The sequence below is a fragment of the Triturus cristatus genome, chromosome 7 (genome assembly GCF_964204655.1).
Source record: "Triturus cristatus chromosome 7, aTriCri1.1, whole genome shotgun sequence".
In the NCBI taxonomy this organism is placed as follows: domain Eukaryota; kingdom Metazoa; phylum Chordata; class Amphibia; order Caudata; family Salamandridae; genus Triturus; species Triturus cristatus.
In genome coordinates, this window is record NC_140590.1 from 859340852 (window position 1) to 859360633 (window position 19782).

Here is a 19782-nt window from a genome sequence, read left to right on the forward strand (position 1 = left end):
TGCATCCTGGCACCGCACTGGGAACACTTTCAGTGGGATGTCTGTATCCGCACAGTGAAATTTTGAACTGGGTTCAGTAACTTTACACTGGGTGCAGTTTCAAAGACTCACCCTGCGATGCCACTATATATAATATAATTTCCTGTAGCATCAATGCCACTGATTTTATTTCCTTAGGTGTCACTTCCCAATTTGTCCCCTGTTCAAGTGCCAAAAGATTTCACTTTTGTCTCATGAAAATGTTGTCAGTTGACGCTGGTCATATCACATTGGAGAGCTATAAGCTCCATAACACTAAAATAATATAGGACAATTTCGGTCAATTGTTTCCTGTTCTGCAAATGCTTCAAAGAAAAAAAAAAAGTACTATCCTGTATAATATTTGAAAAAAATAAATGGATGCTTAACGACTACACTCTGCAAATAACCTGATTTAAGAAATTCATTTTATATCAAATTAAAAGTCTGTGCATGGCGAATTGCAAAATAATATCCATTATGCATTGTTTAATTATGGCAGGTATTATCACCTCATTTAGTGAAATTTGCTTTACTAGTTAATGGCTATACACATAAAAGTTCCATGTAAGTATATTCTCTTACCTCACTGGGTGTGGAGGTCTCATTTCCTTCAGTAATGCTGTATCTCTGCATCAGATCTCCAGTCACTCCTCCATTTATTATAAAATGGGTCCATCCCGGATTAGACAAGTTAGATTTCGGAGTTTCGTGGTCACCTTCCGTTGACCTTGCAGTCAAGTACTGTTGGTTTTGACAATAAGCCCAATTGACTCCTCCAATGGGGCAACAGTTTGGTTTCTCTGATCTCTCTCTGTCATTTCGAACTTTGATATAATGCAAAACACTGAAAAGTATAACGCAGAAAATAAATATACTGGCAATAAAGGCTATAGAGATAATTAGATAGGAGTTGAGGTTGCTGAGGTCGTTTTCGTTCCGGTCTTTGAGCTTGTATTCCGATTTTAGTTCAGGGTTATTTTCTAACAGTGACACTGTAAGTGTTGCTGTTGCTGAAAGGGGCGGGGTCCCATGATCCTTCACCAGGATGATAACCTCGTGTCTTTCCAGATAACTCTCTCCCAGAGGGTGTCTGAGGCTGATTTCACCCGTGTAGCGACCGACCCTGAAGAGCGTGTCCATAGTGGAGTCTTTCAATTCATAGGACAGCCAGGCATTGTGTCCGGAGTCCGCATCAACTGCTCTGATTTTGGCTAAAATGTGACCACTGTTCGCAGACCGTGGCACCAATACTGTGTCTGCTGATCCAGCACTTCTGGATCCTGTCTGGAAAATGATTGGTGGGTTGTCATTTGCATCTTGAATGAATACGGTCACATTGGTGATGCCACTCATGGAAGGTGACCCATAATCCTTTGCTTCGACATGGAAGTGCAACACCTGGTGCTTTTCATAATCAAAAGGCTGCAGAGCATTAATGACCCCAGTCTCTGGGTGAACAGAGAAGAGGCTGAGAACAGACACAGCGTCCGCGCTGTTTTCTAACAAGGAATATCTAACACGGGCATTGTCACCTACATCCGGGTCTAGCGCCGAGACCTGGAGAAAGCGAGATCCGGGCACATTATTTTCTGGAACACTGATCACATAAGACGACTCTGAGAAGGCGGGAGGGTTGTCATTCACATCAGACACAGAAACCACAATGGTCTTCATAGCAGACAACGAGGGAGATCCCCCGTCTGTGGCAACAACTGTGACGTTGTACTCAGAAGCCGCCTCACGGTCTAGAGGTTCCTTCACAGACAGGGAGTAATAGTTCTGGTATTTGGACTCAATATTAAATGGGAGAGCATTGGGGACCTGGCAACGGACTTCTCCATTCACCCCAGAATCCTTATCAGTCACTGTGAACAGAGCGATGACCAGTCCAGGCTGGGCGTCCTCCTTTACTTGACTAGACATGGAAGTCACTTCTATTTCCGGGGCGTTGTCATTGAGATCAATAATTTCCACCAGTATCTTGCAGTGAGCATTCATAGGCGGGGAACCCCGGTCCTGAGCCTGCACGTGGAGTTCATGCACATTTGATTCTTCAAAGTCCAGGAACCCAATAATTCGTATTTCTCCAGTCTCTGTATCAATTGTAAACAGGTGTTCTATGCTGGAAAGGGTACGACTGCTGAAAGAGTATATTATTTCTCCATTGGCCCCCTTGTCTAAATCTGTGGCATTTACTCTTAATAACAGGGTGCCTGCTGCTGTATTCTCCGACACCTGTACCGTGTACACCTCGTTGCCAAATACAGGTGGGTTGTCATTCGCATCCTGAACATTAATTATAATTTCTGATGTGCCAGACCTCTTCGGGTTGCCCCCATCCACAGCTGTAATTGTCACGTGATGCTCAGCCTGCTGCTCTCTGTCCAGCGGTTTCTTCAACACCAGCTCTATAGACTTCCCTTTGCAGTCACTGCTTGCAGTCTTTAAACCGAAAAAGTCATTGTTGTTGACTCGATAAGTGCAAACACTGTTTGTACCGATGTCCGGATCAAACGCCCCCTCTAACGGAAAATGAGCTCCCGGCAGAGTCGTCTCAGCAATTGTAAACCTGCTTTCTCTCGCAGGGAACAGGGGCGCGTTGTCATTGATATCCACAATCTCCACCTCGAGGCGGTGAAATTCCAACGGATTGTCCATCACCGCCTCCAGGTTCATCACACAGGCAGCGGCGCTGCCGCACAGGGCTTCCCTGTCCAGTATTTCTTTAGTCAGTAAAGCCCCGCTCTTCATACTTACCGTGAAATACTGCTCCTTGGTTTTATAAGTCAGACGGAATTTCCGTCCGTACAGATCCCTCACGTCCACGCCCAGGTCGCGCGCCACATTCCCCACCTCGGTGCCGGCTTCCGACTCCTCCAGCACCGAGTAGCGCATCGGTCCCTCAGCCCGTCCTCCGCAGCAAAGGAGCGAAACCGCGAAAACAGAAATCCAGGGGAGAATCCAGTGTCTGGCGGCAAAACCCATTCCAGGTAGCCGGTACCTCGGCCAGCTTCCTCTCCTCCGCAGGATGCTGCAAATATCAGCTGCGAAATCTGACTGACGTCACGCCAAGCATATCCACCCCTGGCTGCTCTGATATGGCACCAAGCTCGAAGAGCCAGGAGAATCACAAAAGACACCATTACTTTGCAATGAACAGCGACATCTAGTGTCCTATTTGTAGTTTGCAGGAATTAATTTACTTTCAAATACTTCGAATTTATCTTTCTTGAATGTCTTTCCAATAGGTATGAGATCAATGTATTTTCTCTTTTGTATTCATGTTTTACAAAAACAGACACACATTAATAAGCACACAGGCACACACACATACTGTAAACATAGTTAGCTCTATGACACTGAATCTTTCTTGAGTATATAGGGAAGCATTTCACGCTGCGATGTTTTGAGGTAGAGTTAAGTAGGTCTGAAGTTTAATCTATACTTAGGGTCTCTCACCAAAACAGGTCAATGCAATACAACCCAAAGGGTGGACGTTGGCTCCAGACTGTTTCACTGCTGTGTTTGGTAGCAGATTGAAGGCACAGTGCCTGTTCCGGTCAGGGTGGAGGGCAGCAAATTTAAAGGATCAGTCTGTAAAACTACCAAAGTCTTTCAAACTGTGCGCCACCGTTACTTCCACGACTTTGGCATTTTAGGTGCTTGCCTCGTCTGCTGCAGACAGCATTCATAGTTTGAAGGAGTCTGGGCTTAGCTTGTCCTAAATGTGAAGTGTCGGACGCTGTGCGTCATAACCAGGCATGTTCCCCAGTCATGTAAGGCAAACAAGAAGCTGCATGGGAGGTGGAGGGAGGGGCGACGGGGTTTAGAAAGGTTACATTTGTTGCTTTTAAAGAGGAGTGCTGGTTGAAAGGTGCATCACTGTCTTCTGTCATAACATGCCTCAGTTAAAGTGACCTTAAAAAGGACACATCCACCGTCTAAGCCACAGCCATACAAAAATATTGTAGATTTATCACACATTTTACATGTATAGATTCATAAGCCCTTACTTAATTGGCTCAGTGTCACCTCTGAACTCCAATGCAGATGTGAGAATTACCCATATGAAATACAGAGCGGTAGAGAGAGGCAGCTTAGAGCTACTAACTACACCCAACCCTCCTGAGGTCCACTCAAGTGAAGTATGTGTAGCAACCACCTGAAAATGTTTCACAACACAAACCCTCATCAGGTCAGCCTTGATATGCCATTCACATAGCTACGTGTATGTCAAGCATACTCAATTAATGTATAGTGCTAGCTGAGAATTACTTCAAATTCGCACCACTTATGAATCTACCTTGTTGTCGTAGAGCCAAAGTCTAGCACCAGAGAGTTACTCACACGCAAACCCCTTTGGGGTCCATTTGGATGAGAGATATTCTGAAACCACAGCACCTGAGAGATTTTGAAAGTGCAGTTTCCAGCTATGCATAGAAGTAGCTTAGAAGTAAAGACAGGTAAAAATCTGGCTCTTTTAGGTGCAAGTGGGCTGAAAAGTTGCTTTATTCTCAGTCTGTAGCACTGGGAATCCTTGTTTGGGAATCTATGTGCTATAATAGTAGACATAAACATAGGTAGACAGAACACACACTTTTTGTTATGAGTATCTGGAAGAGGTACACCCAGATTCCAAACACTTTATGAAATGCATCCGAATGAGGCATGAGCAGGGGCTTCTCCTGCAGACGCCAGGTACCTTCACACTTGATGAGCAATTTAATCTGCAAGGGACTAGGGCACTACATTAGAGAGGGTGACGTGTATTATACTCACAAAATCTGTGCAAATATAAACTGCTCTATATTGCAATTTTCAATGGAGGACTCTTCATCAAAGGAATTTCCACAACCACACAATGGACATCTCTCTGACGAGAGTACTGTGGTAAGTACTAAATTTCAGGGGTGCTGAATTAAGGCATATGTCCACATCGAGTCATCACACCCTGTATTGCCACTACATCGTTAGAAGTTCAATGGCTGTTAAAGTTCTCCATTGTGTGTCACCATTTTCTCATCTGCCCTGCCTCATCCTGCTGATGGTGGTTCTTGTAATTCTCCAGGTTGTGTGACCTGCTGCTCTGGTCTTCAGACCTGCCACTCCTGCCAGTTATTCCCTATCACCCACACTCTCGCAGAGAGGGGGGTGGGGGCGGGGGCAGCATCCTTTCCTCCCTGACGTCACCCAGGCACAGCTCCCAGAGGTTATATTATCTTCCTCAGTCAGATACCAAATGTGCACAAACTACATATCAGCCTGGCTCCATGTCTTTGTTGTGGCAACGTTTCTTATGGCAATCTAGATAGGTTGCTCTAAGTGTCAACAAAATGTGGTAGCTGTGGGGTGGTCTGCAGCCCATATCCCATGAGCAAATAACGAATGGATGAAATTAGTGGTACTAATGTTCGGATCCTCTTTATTGAATTCATTGTAATTATGCCCAGCCCTTTCAATTGTTCTGTTTTAACACTGCATCTTCTTTTATGATAACAGCTGGTCTGTTCTTTTTTCATCTCTTATTGCATACAGCAGGTTTGGTCTTAGCTTACAGATGTCTGAGGTGATTTCCCTCAGGATCTCGGGTCCAGGTGGAAGGTTTTCCCTTTCATCCACCTCTTGCAAAGCGGCGAATGATCTTTAACTCAATCTGCCTTGAGTTGGATGGGCATCTGCATTGAAGCATCTGCTGCGAGTGTCCTTTATGATGGACTGGCCCCAACTCTGTAGGGAAGGCCTCTGAAGACTTAGGGCTAGTGCTATTAGAGAAAATACATTCATTTAGATTAGCTTTTCTAAAGGTAAACATGAAAAGATGTGCTGCCGACTATACTTCTGTGTTCAGTCCCTCTCCTTTCTGTTATCATGTGAGCAAATGCAGTCCTCTTACGGGCACACTGCAGATCACACAACCGCAGTATTCAATGCTACAGGGGAGGCCCCTCTGGGCTGCTCAATACACACTACCGGACCACTCGAGGCTTATTGGTGCACTTTGTCTTGCAGTCATCCTTGGGGCATGCAGCTCAAGAGACATATTTGGGTAAGCCTATGCCATGAATTGTATCAGTGTAGGTCATGTGACCCTGCATGCTTTTTTTCAACTTGCCCTATTTTGTTATGATCATTAATCAACTCATTTATTCTGATAGAATTTCATAATGATGGGATTTCAAACTGTGACCTACTTATTGGATCTACAGTATATGCTGCCAGAAATTAACCCACTAAACTATCTTACTGATCGTGGCTCTTTTGTGAGTTGATGAAATACATGTCCATTTCTGGCATTTCTGCCTACAGCGACATTCAGTAAGTAAACTGCAAGATTCCTGCAAGTGTCGACAACTCTTGTTTGCATCTGATTCTGGTTACACTGTTTCTTAAGGTGAAAGTGACTACAACACTAGAATACTTATTGGATGTTAATAACACCCTACGGTCATCAACTGTGATTTAAAAAACATTAACTGCATTTTATTCATACCACTGATGCATATTTTTAGCTGGTACAATCAAAGGCAGAATGTGCTTTGTCTTCTGTATCAATATTTGTTTTTCTTTTCAATATACACAAATCTTGCACTCTGAGCTATGTATGTGCCCAGCACCAATTCTATGTTCACTCTATAAACATCACTAGAGAATGCATTTAGAAGACAGTATGGAGAGAAATTACAGTTTGACCGTAAGCACAGCTTTAGTTGAATAGTTGTACATCCTTTCCAAGAGCTAAGGTGATTCTCTTGCACTGACTTCATCACTCAACTGAACGTTGCAACCAATCTTTCGGATATAATATAAGAATACAGAATCTTCCAAACAAGATAGAAATAACCAAAAACCTTCATACTTGCTTTGCTGTCCAGTTTCTATGCCACAAACAAAAGGAAGCATATTAATATTGGTACTGCTTCTGGGTACATACATCTTGGCACTGCACTGGGGACACATTCAGTGGGATTACTGTATCCGCACAGTGAGATTTTGAAGTGAGTTCAGTAACTTTGCATTGAGTGCAGTTTCAAAGACTCGCCCTGTGATGCCACTATATCTAATATAATTTCCCGTAGCATCAATCCCATAACTTTATTTCCGTAGGTGCCATGGTCCGATTTGTCACCTGTTCAAAGGTAAAAAAATCTCACATTTGTCCTATGAAAATGTCGTCAATTGACGCTGGTCATATCACACTGGAGAACTATAAGCTGCATAACACTACTAAAATAATGTGGGACAATTTCAGTCAATTATTTCTTGTTCTGCAAGTGATTCAAAGGGGAAAAAAATACTATACTATATTTCATTTGAGAAAAAAAGTCGATACTTGAAGCGTACACTCAGCAAGTAACCTGATTTATGAAATTCATTTTATATCAAATTAAAAGTCTGTGCATGGCGAATTGCAAAGTAATATCCAGTATGCATTGTTTAATTATGGCAGGTATTATCACCTCATTTTGTTATATTTGCTTTAAACGTTAATGACTATAAACATAAAAGTTCCATCTAAGTATGTTCTCTTACCTCACTGGGTGTGGAGGTCTCATTTCCTTCAGTAATGCTGTATCTCTGCATCAGATCTCCAGTCACTCCTCCATTTATTATAAAATGGGTCCATCCCTGATTAGACAAGTTAGATTTCGGAGTTTCGTGGCCACCTTCCGTTGACATTGCAGTCAAGTACTGTTGGTTTTGACAATAAGCCCAATCGACTCCTCCAATGGGGCAACAGTTTGGTTTCTCTGATCTCTCTCTGTCACTTCGAACTTTGATATAATGCAAAACACTGAAAAGTATAACGCAGAAAATAAATATACTGGCAATAAAGGATATGGAGATAATTAGATAGGCGTTGAGGTTGCTGAGGTCGTTTTCGTTCCGGTCTTTGAGCTTGTATTCTGATTTTAGTTCAGGGTTATTTTCTAACAGTGACACTGTAAGTGTTGCTGTTGCTGAAAGGGGCGGGGTCCCATGATCCTTCACCAGGATGATAACCTCGTGTCTTTCCAGATAACTCTCTCCCAAAGGGTGTCTGAGGCTGATTTCACCGGTGTAGCGACCGACCCTGAAGAGAGTGCCCATTGTGGAGTCTTTCAATTCATAGGACAGCCAGGCATTGTGTCCAGAGTCAGCGTCAATTGCTCTTATTTTGGCTAAAATGTGACCACTGTTCGCAGACCGTGGCACCAATACCGTGTCTGCTGATCCAGCACTTCCGGATCCTGTCTGGAAAATGATTGGTAGGTTGTCATTTGCATCTTGAATGAATACGGTCACATTGGTGATGCCACTCATGGAAGGTGACCCATAATCCTTTGCTTCGACACGGAAGTGCAACACCTGGTGCTTCTCATAATCAAAAGGCTGCAGAGCATTAATGACCCCAGTCTCTGGGTGAACAGAGAAGAGGCTGAGAACAGACACAGCGTCCGCGCTGTTTTCTAACAAGGAATATCTAACGCGAGCATGGTCACCTGTATCCGGGTCTAGAGCCGAGACCTGGAGAACGGGAGATCCGGGCACATTATTTTCTGGAACACTGATCACATAAGACGACTCTGAGAAGGTGGGAGGGTTGTCGTTCACATCAGACACAGAAACCACAATGGTCTTCATAGCAGACAGTGAGGGAGATCCCCCGTCTGTGGCAACGACCGTGACGTTGTACTCAGAAGCCACCTCGCGGTCTAGAGGTTGTTTCACAGACAGGGAGTAATAGTTCTGGTATTTGGACTCTACAGCAAATGGAAGGTCACTGGGAATCTGGCAGTGAACCTGCCCATTTACTCCAGAATCCTTATCAGTCACTGTGAAGAGAGCAATGACTAGTCCAGGCTGCGCGTCCTCTTTTACTGGACTAGACATGGAAGTCACTTCTACTTCCGGGGCGTTGTCATTGAGATCAACAACCTCCACTAATACCTTGCAGTGAGCGGTGAGAGACAGGGGACCCTTGTCTTGCGCCTGCACATTGATCTCATGCAAATTAGATTCTTCGTAATCGAGGGGTCCCTGAGTTCGTATTTCACCAGTCTCTGCATTAATGGTAAACAGGTGTTTTATGTTAGCAGTGACTCGACTGCTGAAAGAGTACATTATTTCTCCATTAGCCCCTTCGTCCAGATCGGTGGCATTTACCCTTATTAATAGGGTGCCCACTGCTGTATTCTCCGGCATTTTTACCGTGTACACATTTTTAGCAAATACAGGAGGATTGTCATTCGCATCCTGAACATTAATGATAATTTCTGACGTACCAGACCTCTTCGGGTTTCCCCCGTCCACAGCTGTAATGGTCACGTGATGCTCAGCCCGCTGCTCTCTGTCCAGAGCTTTCTTTAAAACCAGCTCTACCGACTTACCCACACACTCACTCTTTTCAGTCTCCAGAGCAAAAAAATCATTCATGCTCAGATGATAAGTGCAAAGAGCGTTTGTTCCGACATCCGGGTCAAACGCACCCTCTAACGGAAAATGTATTCCGGGAGGTGTTGACTCAGCGACTTTAAACCGGCTTACACTCGCTGGGAACACGGGCGCGTTGTCGTTAATGTCCACAATCTCCACCTCGAGGCGGTGAAATTCCAACGGATTGTCCATCACCGCCTCCAGGCTCATCACACAGGCGGCGGCGCTGCCGCACAGGGCTTCCCTGTCCAGTTTTTCTTTAGTCAGTAAAGCCCCGCTCTTCATACTTACCGTGAAATACTGCCCCTTGGTTTTATAAGTCAGCCGGAATTTCCGCCCGAACAGATCCCTCACGTCCACGCCCAGATCGCGCGCCACATTCCCCACCTCGGTGCCGGCTTCCGACTCCTCCAGCACCGAGTAACGAATCGGTCCCTCAGCCCGTCCTCCGCAGCAAAGGAGCGAAACCGCGAAAACAGAAATCCAGGGGAGAATCCAGTGTCTGGCGGCAACACCCATTCCACGGAGCCGGTGCCTCGGCCAGCGTCCTCTCCTCCGCAGGATGCTGCAAATATCAGCTGCGAAATCTGACAGACGTCCTCACGCCAAGCATATCCCAACCACATCCACCTCTGGCTGCTCTGATATGGCAGCAAGCTCGAAGAGCAGGAGAATCACAAAAGAACATTTTGAGACACCATTACTCTGCAATGAACAGCGACATCTTGTGTCCTCTTTGTAAAGTGCAGTGGTGTTTTTAGTTTCAAATGCTTCGAATTAATGTATCTTTCTTTAAAAATATCTTTCAAAAAGGTATTTCCTTTGTATTATTGTTTTGCAAAAACAAACATACAAAAAAACACCCGGGTACACACACATCTTGTAAACACAATTAGCTCTATGATCAGCCTATGATACTGAATCTTTCTCGTGTATATAGGGAAGCATTTCACGCTGCGATGTTTTGAAGTAGACTTAAGTACGTCAGAAGTTGAATCTACCCTTAAGAAGCACCATGTAGGGTCTCTCACCAAAACAGGTCAATGCAATACTACCCAAAGGGTTGCGCGTCGGTTCCAGACTGTTTCACTGCTGTGTTTGTAGCAGATTGAAGGCACAGTGCCTGTTCCGGTCAGGGTGGTGGGCAGCAAATTTAAAATACCAGTCTGTAAAACTGCCAACGTCTTTCAAACAGTGTGCCACCGTTACTTCCACGAATTTGGCATTTTATTTGTTTGCCTCGTCTGACTGGTTGCCCACTGCAGACAGCATTCGTAGTTTAAAGGTGCCTGGGCGTAACTTGTCCTAAATGTGAAGTGTCGGATGCTCTGCGTCATTACCAGGCAATGTCCCGTCCTGTAAGGCAAACGAGAAGCTGCATCTACGTCAGCCAGGTTACCCAACACTGATTTACATCGCAGAGGCCCCGGAGGGAGGGATGGGGTTGGAAAGGTTACATTCGTTGCTTTTCAACGGGAATGCTGGTTAAAAGGTGCATCACTGTCTACTGCCCTAACAGTAACGTTCTGCGTGTTATGCTTCAGAGCAAGAGATGAGGTCCGCTAATGCCACACTGAAAGTGACCGTAAACAGGACACATCCACCATCTAAGCCACAGCCAGACAAAATAGTGTAGACGTATCACACATTTTACAAATATACATTAATAAGCCCCTACGTAACTAGTGGAGTGTCACCTCTGAACTCCAATGCGGATGTGAGAATTACCCAGATGAAATACGGAGGGGTAGAGGTTGGCAGCTTAGAGCTACTAACAACACCCAGCCCTCCTGAGGTCCACCCAAATGAAGTATGTGTAGCAACCAGCCGAAAATAGTTCAGAACACAAACCCAATGAGGTTAATCTTGATGTCACTCACATAGCTCCACGGATATGAAGTTTACTCAATTCATGTATAGTGCTACCGAAGAATTACTCCAGATAAGCACCTCTTATGAATCTACCTGGATGAGGTGTCGACAAAGTCTGGTACCAGAAAATTACTCACACGCAAACCCCTTTGAGGTCAATTTGGATGAACTATATTCTGAAACCACAGCACCTGACAGATCTGGACAGTGCAGTTTCCAGATATGCTTCGAAGTAAAAACAGGTAAAAAGCTTGCTCTTTTAGCTGCAGGTGGGCTTAGAAGTTACTTTATTTTCAGTCGGCAGCGCTGGGAAGCCCTGTGTGGGAAGCTATGCACTATATAAATAATACAAATAGGTATACAGAATGCATGCTTTTTGCTATGACTATCTGGATAAGGTACACCCAGATCCCAAACGCTTTATGAAATGCATCTGAATGAGGCATGCAGGTGTGGCTGGGAACTCCGATTGAGTGGACCAAGGAGACCAGTTCTCGGAAAGGCCAACTTCCTGAAGTAAATGGACTAAATAAAATAAGGATGCTGTAGGCAATCAAATTAAAATCAAACAGTAATCACAGTTACAACCAATATATTTTAAATAAACATAAGTTCAGATGTTGTATCAACATTTAACGTATACTTCTGTTTATAACCCAAAGAGAAAGTTGGGGCATCCTGTAAAAATACAAAAAACTATCAATTATTAACGAGTACTACACAGGACCCTATATAACCCACACTGATAAACACCAAGTGTGACATCTAAAAGACAAAACAGAGTAACTGAAAAGTATGATCACAATTTTCAAGAGCGGACCAGGAACAACCACGTTGGTTGGGCTGGTGAATGGGGCGCCTGCAGTGCACTAAAGATGGCACCCAGTAGAGATTTATTCATCAATGACGAAAATGTAGAGCAAAAAGTCACCACAGCGAGGGATTCTCATTTTCTGCATGAATGGGGGCTACTCCTGCAGATGCCAGGTTCCATCACACTTGATGAGCAATTTCATCTGCAAAGGACTCAGGCACTACATTAGAGAGGGTGACGTGTATTATGATCTGAAAAGCAGTGGAAATATAATTGCTCAATATTGTAATTTTCAATAGAGGACTATTCATAAAAGAAATTTCCACCACCACCGAATGGGCATCTCTCTGACGAGAGTACTGTGGTAAGTACCAAATTGCAGGGGTGCACAATTAAGGCATATGTCCACATCGAATCATTACACCCTGTATTGCCACTACATCGTTACAAGTTCACAGGTTAAAGATCTGCATTATGTGCCACCATTTTCACATCTGCCCTGCCTCATCCTGCTGATGGTGGTTCTTGTCATTCTCCAGGTTGTGTGGCCTGCTACTATGGTCTTCAGACCTGCCACTCCTGCCAGTTATTCCCTATTACCCACACTGTCGCAGAGAGTTGGGGGGAGGGTGAGGCAGCATCCTTTCCTCCCTGACGTCACCCAGGCACAGCTCCCAGAGGTTATATTATCTTCCTCAATCAGATACCAAATGTGCACAAACTACATATCAGCCTGGCTCCATGTCTTTGTTGTGGCAACGTTTCTTATGGCAATCTAGATAGGTTGCTCTAAGTGTCAACAAAATGTGGTAGCTGTGGGGTGGTCTCCACCCCCATCCCATGAGCAAATAACACAGGGATGCGAATGTTGATACTAATGTTCGGATCCTCTTTATTGTATTTATTGTAATTGTGCCCGGCTCTTACAATGGATTGTTTTAACACTGCATCTTCTTTTATGATAACAGCTGTTTTTATCTCTTATTTTATACAGCAGGTTTGGTCTTAGCTTACAGATGTCTGAGGTGATTTCCCTCAGGATCTCGGGTCCAGGTGGAAGGTTTTCCTTTTCATCCCCCTCTTGCAAAGCGGTGAATGACCTTTAACTCAATCTGCCTTGAGTTGGATGGACATCTGCATTGAAGCATTTGATGCGAGTGTCCTCCTGGGATGGACTGGCCCCAACTCTGTACGAATTGCACCCTGCAGACTTGGGGCTTGTGTTATTAGAGAAAATACATTAACTTTTATTAGCATTTCTAATGGTAAAGGTGAAAAGATTTTCTCCCGACTACACTTCTGTGGTCAGCCCCTCTTCGTCTGTTATCATGTGAGCAAACACAGTCCTCTTACGGGCACACTGCAGATCACACAACCACAGTATTCAATGCTACAAGGGAGGTCCCTCTGGGCTGCTCAATACACACTACCGGACCACTCGAGGCTTACTGGTGCACTTTGTCTTGCAGTCATCCTTGGGGCCTGCAGCTCAAGAGACATATCTGTGTAAGCCTATGCCATGAATTGTATCAGTGTAGGTCATGTGACCCTGCATGCTTTTTTTTTTACTTGTCTATTGTGTTATGATCATTAATTAACTTATTTATTCTCACAGGATTTCATAATGATGAGATTTCAAACTGTGACCCACTCATAATCTACAGCATATGCGGCCCAGATTAACTCACTACACTATCAAACTGATATATAGTGGCTCTTTAGTGAAATGATACGAGATATGACCTTTTCTAGCATTGCAGCCTAGAGCTACATTTATTGAGTAAACTGCAAGATTCCTGCATGCGTCGACAACTCTGGTTTGCGTCTGATTCTGCTTACACCCTTTGTTTAGGTGAAAGTGACAAACAACCCTAGAATACTTATTGAATATTAATAAAACACCCTACTGTCATCAACTGCGATTTTTAAAAATGATCTGTATTTTATTCATAACACGGATGAATATTTATTTCAGTGGCACAATCACATGCAGAAAGCGCTTTGTCTACTTTATCAATATTTGTTTTTCTGGTCAATATACTCAAAGCATGCACTCTGAGCTATATATGTGCCCAGCACCCATTCTATGTTCGCTCTATGAACAACACTAGAGAAAGCATTTATTAAACAAGCATTGAAAATGCAATTGGTCTCGCCTTTGATTAAGTTAAAGCCATTTGCTTTGCTAATGGTATTGTATAGCAAAGCAAATGGCTTTAATTTAATCTCACCCCGTTAGTGACCGTAGTAGCCATTAGCTTGGTCCCCCAATGCCTTGTTACTCTAAACCATATCATGTAACATTCTTCACTTTTACTGTAAAGCCCTCTGACACCTCTGGTAATGTACGCGCTATATAAAATCTCATAAAGTAAATAACCATCTATGGTAAAATCAACAATCGTCTGGGGTAGCAAGTGCTATAAATGCAATTTAAACACACGTGCACACGTGCATTTCTATTAAAATTGTGCTTACCTATGAATATTATATTTAGAATATTGTTTATTTGCGAAGTATTGTACCTTGTAGTATTTACATCATAAAATATAAACGTGCTTTATTTCTCAAAAGATGACATGAACGCGCCGGTGTGGCATCCATGGTAACGAAAGGCAAAGTCTCTATTTAAAAATGGTCACCTCAATTCTTCTGGATGTGGAAGTGATGACTCTTTACCCTCCATCCTCCGCTTTCCACAGCATATCAAATATCAAAGACTACACTTCCCAGCACCCCTAGCCTCAGCGTGCGTGCATTTTCCTTTCTTGCCAACTTGAGCTGATCCCGAACTCCAGGTACCTGAGTGTGGGCTGGGCTCAGAGATTGGTGTTGGGAGATACGGACACTGGTGCGGTGACGGATGCAGGCGGCGTCTGGTTCTGACGAGTAGACGAAGTGTGTGCAGGCGTTTTCAGGACTTCGTTGAGAGCGGTTTGTGCGGCAAGGGCAGCAGTGAGAATCTGATTTACAGCCACGTCACTGACCCAGCTGTAGTCCTACTAAACCAGCCATCCCACTTGGACGGCCTCGGCCTGCTGGCGTAAAAGGTTTATTATCTTCTTAACGGGGCCATCTGTTTCGCCCCATAAAGATAAGAAACCTTTTACCACAAACGTAAGGCAAGTAGGCCAGTGCAACTGGGACGGCTCTATAAGAGAAAAGTGTACGTCACTGGAAGCTCTTTTCCAATGGCTGGCCACCATTTAGCATAAACGGTGACGCCAGCCAATGGAAAAGAGTGGCAGGACTTAAAGCCCTTTACAGAAGTTACTCTAAATCATTAAATCTCGCCAGCGAGACTGCGCATGTTTGCGCAGCCTACGCCAGGCGAGAACTAAAAATACGGAACAAAATTACACTTTGACCATAAGCACCGCTTTCGTTGAACAGTTAGCACATCCTTTCCAAGAGCTAAAGTGATTTTCTTACATTGACTGCTTCAATCAACTGAACGTTGCCACCAATCTTTTGGATATAATGTAAGTATACAGTATCTTCCAAACAAGAAGGAAATAACCAAAAACCAACATACTTGCTTTGCTGTCCAGTTTTTATGCCACATACACAATTGGAATCATATTAATCTTGCTACTGCTTCTGGGTACATGCATCCTAGCACTGCACTGGGGACACTTTCAGTGAGATCTCTATTCGCACAGTGAGGTTTTGAAGTGAGTTCAGAAACTTTGCACTCTGTGCAGTTTCAAAGACTCACCCTGCGATGTCACTATATATAATATAATTTCTTATAGCATCAAATCTCATGATTTTATTTCCTTAGATGCCTTATTCCGATTTGCCAAGTGTTCTAAGGTCATGAAATCTCACTTCTGTCCCAAGAAAATGTTGTCAATTGAGACTGGTCATATCACATTGGAGAAGTATAAGATGCATAACACTAAAATTACGTAGGACAATTCCAGTCAATTACTTCCTGTTCTGCAAGTGCTCCAAAGTGAAATACAAATATTATACTATACTTCATTTGGGAAACAAAAAGTGGATACTTAAAGACTACACTATGCAAGTAACCTAATTTATGAACTTCATTTTCATGTCAAATTAAAAGTCTGTGCATAGCGAATTGCAAAGTAATATTCAGTGTGAATGGTTTAATTATGGCAGGTATTATCACCTCATTTTGTTATATTTGCTTTAAATTAATGGCTATACACATAAAAGTTCCATCTAAGTATATTCTCTTACCTCACTGGGTGTGGAGGTATCATTTCCTTCAGTAATGCTGTATCTCTGCATCAGATCTCCAGTCACTCCTCCATTTATTATAAAATGGGTCCATCCCTGATTAGACAAGTTAGATTTCGGAGTTTCGTGGTCACCTTCCGTTGACCTTGCAGTCAAGTACTGTTGGTTTTGACAATAAGCCCAATCGACTCCTCCAATGGGGCAACAGTTTGGTTTCTCTGATCTCTCTCGGTCACTTCGAACTTTGATATAATGCAAAACACTGAAAAGTATAACGCAGAAAATAAATATACTGGCAATAAAGGCTATAGAGATAATTAGATAGGAGTTGAGGTTGCTGAGGTCGTTTTCGTTCCGGTCTTTGAGCTTGTATTCTGATTTTAGTTCAGGGTTATTTTCTAACAGTGACACTATAAGTGTTGCTGTTGCTGAAAGGGGCGGGGTCCCATGATCCCTCACCAGGATGATAACCTCGTGTCTTTCCAGATAACTCTCTCCCAGAGGGTGTCTGAGGCCAATTTCCCCCGTGTAGCGACCGACCCTGAAGAGAGTGCCCATTGTGGAGTCTTTCAATTCATAGGACAGCCAGGCATTGTGTCCAGAGTCAGCGTCAATTGCTCTGATTTTGGCTAAAATGTGACCAGTGTTCGCAGACCGTGGCACCAATACCGTGTCTGCTGATCCAGCACTTCCGGATCCTGTCCGGAAAATGATTGGTAGGTTGTCATTTGCATCTTGAATGAATACGGTCACATTGGTGATGCCACTCATGGAAGGTGACCCATAATCCTTTGCTTCAACCCGGAAGTATAACACCTGGAGCTTCTCATAATCAAAAGGCTGCAGAGCATTAATGACCCCAGTCTCTGGGTGAACAGAGAAGAGACTGAGAATAGACACAGCGTCCGCGCTGTTTTCTAACAAGGAATATCTAACACGGGCATTGTCACCTACATCCGGGTCTAGTGCCGAGACCTGGAGAATGTGTGATCCAGGCACATTATTTTCTGGAACACTGATCACATAAGACGACTCTGAGAAGGCGGGAGGGTTGTCATTCACATCAGACACAGAAACGACAATGGTCTTCATGGCAGACAGTGAGGGAGATCCCCCGTCTGTGGCAATAACCGTGACGTTGTACTCAGAAGCCGCCTCACGGTCTAGAGGTTCCTTCACAGACAGGGAGTAATAGTTCTGGTATTTGGACTCTACAGCAAATGGAAGGTCACTGGGAATCTGGCAGTGAACCTGCCCATTTACTCCAGAATCCTTATCAGTCACTGTGAAGAGAGCAATGACTAGTCCAGGCTGCGCGTCCTCTTTTACTGGACTAGACATGGAAGTCACTTCTACTTCCGGGGCGTTGTCATTGAGATCAACAACCTCCACTAATACCTTGCAGTGAGCGGTGAGAGACAGGGGACCCTTGTCTTGCGCCTGCACATTGATCTCATGCAAATTAGATTCTTCGTAATCGAGGGGTCCCTGAGTTCGTATTTCACCAGTCTCTGCATTAATGCTAAATAGTTGATTTATGTTAGCGGTGACGCGATTGCTGAAAGAGTACATTATTTCTCCATTAGCCCCTTCGTCCAGATCGGTGGCATTTACTCTTATTAGCAGGGTGCCTGCTGCTGTATTCTCCGGCACCTTTACCGTGTACACAGCTTTATCGAAGACAGGACGGTTGTCATTCGCATCCTGAACATTAATGATAATTTCTGATGTACCAGACCTCTTCGGGTTTCCCCCGTCCACGGCTGTAATGGTCACGTGATGCTCAGCGCGCTGCTCTCTGTCAAGAGCTTTCTTTAAAACCAGTTCAGCAGACTTACTTTTACACTCACTCCTTTCAGTCTCTAGATCGAAATATTCACTGATGCTGATATGATAAGTGCAAAGAGCGTTTGAACCGACATCCGGGTCGAAGGCTCCCTCTAGCGGAAAAAGAAATCCGGGGGGCGTTGACTCAGCCACAGTAAACCAAATTAACGTGGCTGGGAACACGGGCGCGTTGTCATTAATATCCACGATCTCCACCTCGAGGCGGTGAAATTCCAACGGATTGTCCATCACCACCTCCAGGTTCATCACACAGGCGGCGGCGCTGCCGCACAGGGCTTCCCTGTCCAGTATTTCTTTAGTCAGTAAAGCCCCGCTCTTCATACTTACCGTGAAATACTGCCCCTTGGTTTTATAAGTCAGACGGAATTTCCGCCCGTACAGATCCCTGACGTCCACGCCCAGGTCGCGCGCCACATTCCCCACCTCGTTGCCGGCTTCCGACTCCTCCAGCACCGAGTAACGAATCGGTCCCTCAGCCCGTCCTCCGCAGCAAAGGAGCGAAACCGCGAAAACAGAAATCCAGGGGAGAATCCAGTGTCTGGCGGCAAAACCCATTCCACGGAGCCGGTGCCTCGGCCAGCGTCCTCTCCTCCGCAGGATGCTGCAAATATCAGCGGCGAAATCTGGCAGACGTCCTCACGCCAAGCATATCCCAACCACACCAACCTCTGGCTCCTCTGATATGGCAGCAAGCTCGAAGAGCAGGAGAATCACAAAAGAACATTTTAAGACACCATTACTTTGCAATGAACAGCGGCATCTTGTGTCCTTTTTGTAAATTGGTTAGATTTCGTTTTAAAGGCTTCGAATTAATTTATCTTTCTTTGTAAATAGGTACGAGTTCAATGTATTTTCTCTTTTCTATTTATGTTTTATAAAAGTACACACACATAAATAAGCGCCCAGGCACGCACACATTTTTAAACACGATTAGCTCTACAATATTGAATCTTTTTTCAGTATATAGGGATGTATTTTACGTAGCGATGTTTTGAGGTAGAGTGAGAAGTGTAATCTACACTTAAGAAGCGCTACCTAGGGTCTCTCACCAACAAGTCAGTACAATACAAGCCAAAGGGTGGACGTTGGCTCCAGGCTGTTTCACTGCTGTGTTTGGTAGCAGGTTGAGGGCACAGTGCCTGTCCCGGTCAGGGTGGAGGGCAGCAAATTTAAAGGTTCAGTCTGTAAAACTAGCAAAGTCTTTCAAACAGTGCACTACCGTTACTTCCACGAATTTGGCATTTTAGGTGCTTGCCTCGTCTGCTGCAGACAGCATTCGTAGTTTGAAGGTGTTTGGACGTAACTTGACTCAAATGTGAAGTGTCGGATGCTGTGCGTCATGACCCAGCATGTTCCCAAGTCATGTAAGGCAAACAAGAAGCTGCATCTACCTATGTCAGGTTACCCAGCACTGATTTACATTGCAGAGGATGCAGCGGGGAGGGATGGGGGTTAGAAATGTTACAATTGTTGCTTTTCAAGAGGAATGCTGGTTGAAAGGTGAATCACTGTCATGTTTTAATAGTAACGTTCTGCGTGTTATGCTTCAGGGCAAGAGATGAGGTCCGCTCATGCCGCAGAGAAAGTGACCTTAAACAGGACAC

At 44.3% G+C, this 19782-nt stretch overlaps 1 protein-coding gene and 1 pseudogene across 5 annotated transcripts in view; both read right to left on the reverse strand.

Annotated features, from left to right (window-relative positions):
• The window catches only part of LOC146810747 (protocadherin alpha-C2-like), an 839920-nt gene that overhangs the window by 471078 nt on the left and 349060 nt on the right, over positions 1-19782 (reverse strand). For 2 of the 5 annotated variants that reach the window (XM_085617795.1, XM_085617793.1), the window contains exon 1: positions 604-3033. The exons of 2 other annotated variants lie outside the window; for them this stretch is intronic. In XM_085617795.1, coding sequence (XP_085473921.1) covers positions 604-3006 — 2403 coding nt within the window. In that variant the 5' untranslated portion in view covers positions 3007-3033. Of the gene's footprint in view, positions 1-603; positions 3034-16330; positions 18823-19782 lie in introns of those variants that run through there. One more of the 5 variants, XM_085617794.1, reaches the window with a different exon arrangement.
• LOC146810748 (protocadherin alpha-13 pseudogene) lies at positions 7534-10031 on the reverse strand (annotated as a pseudogene).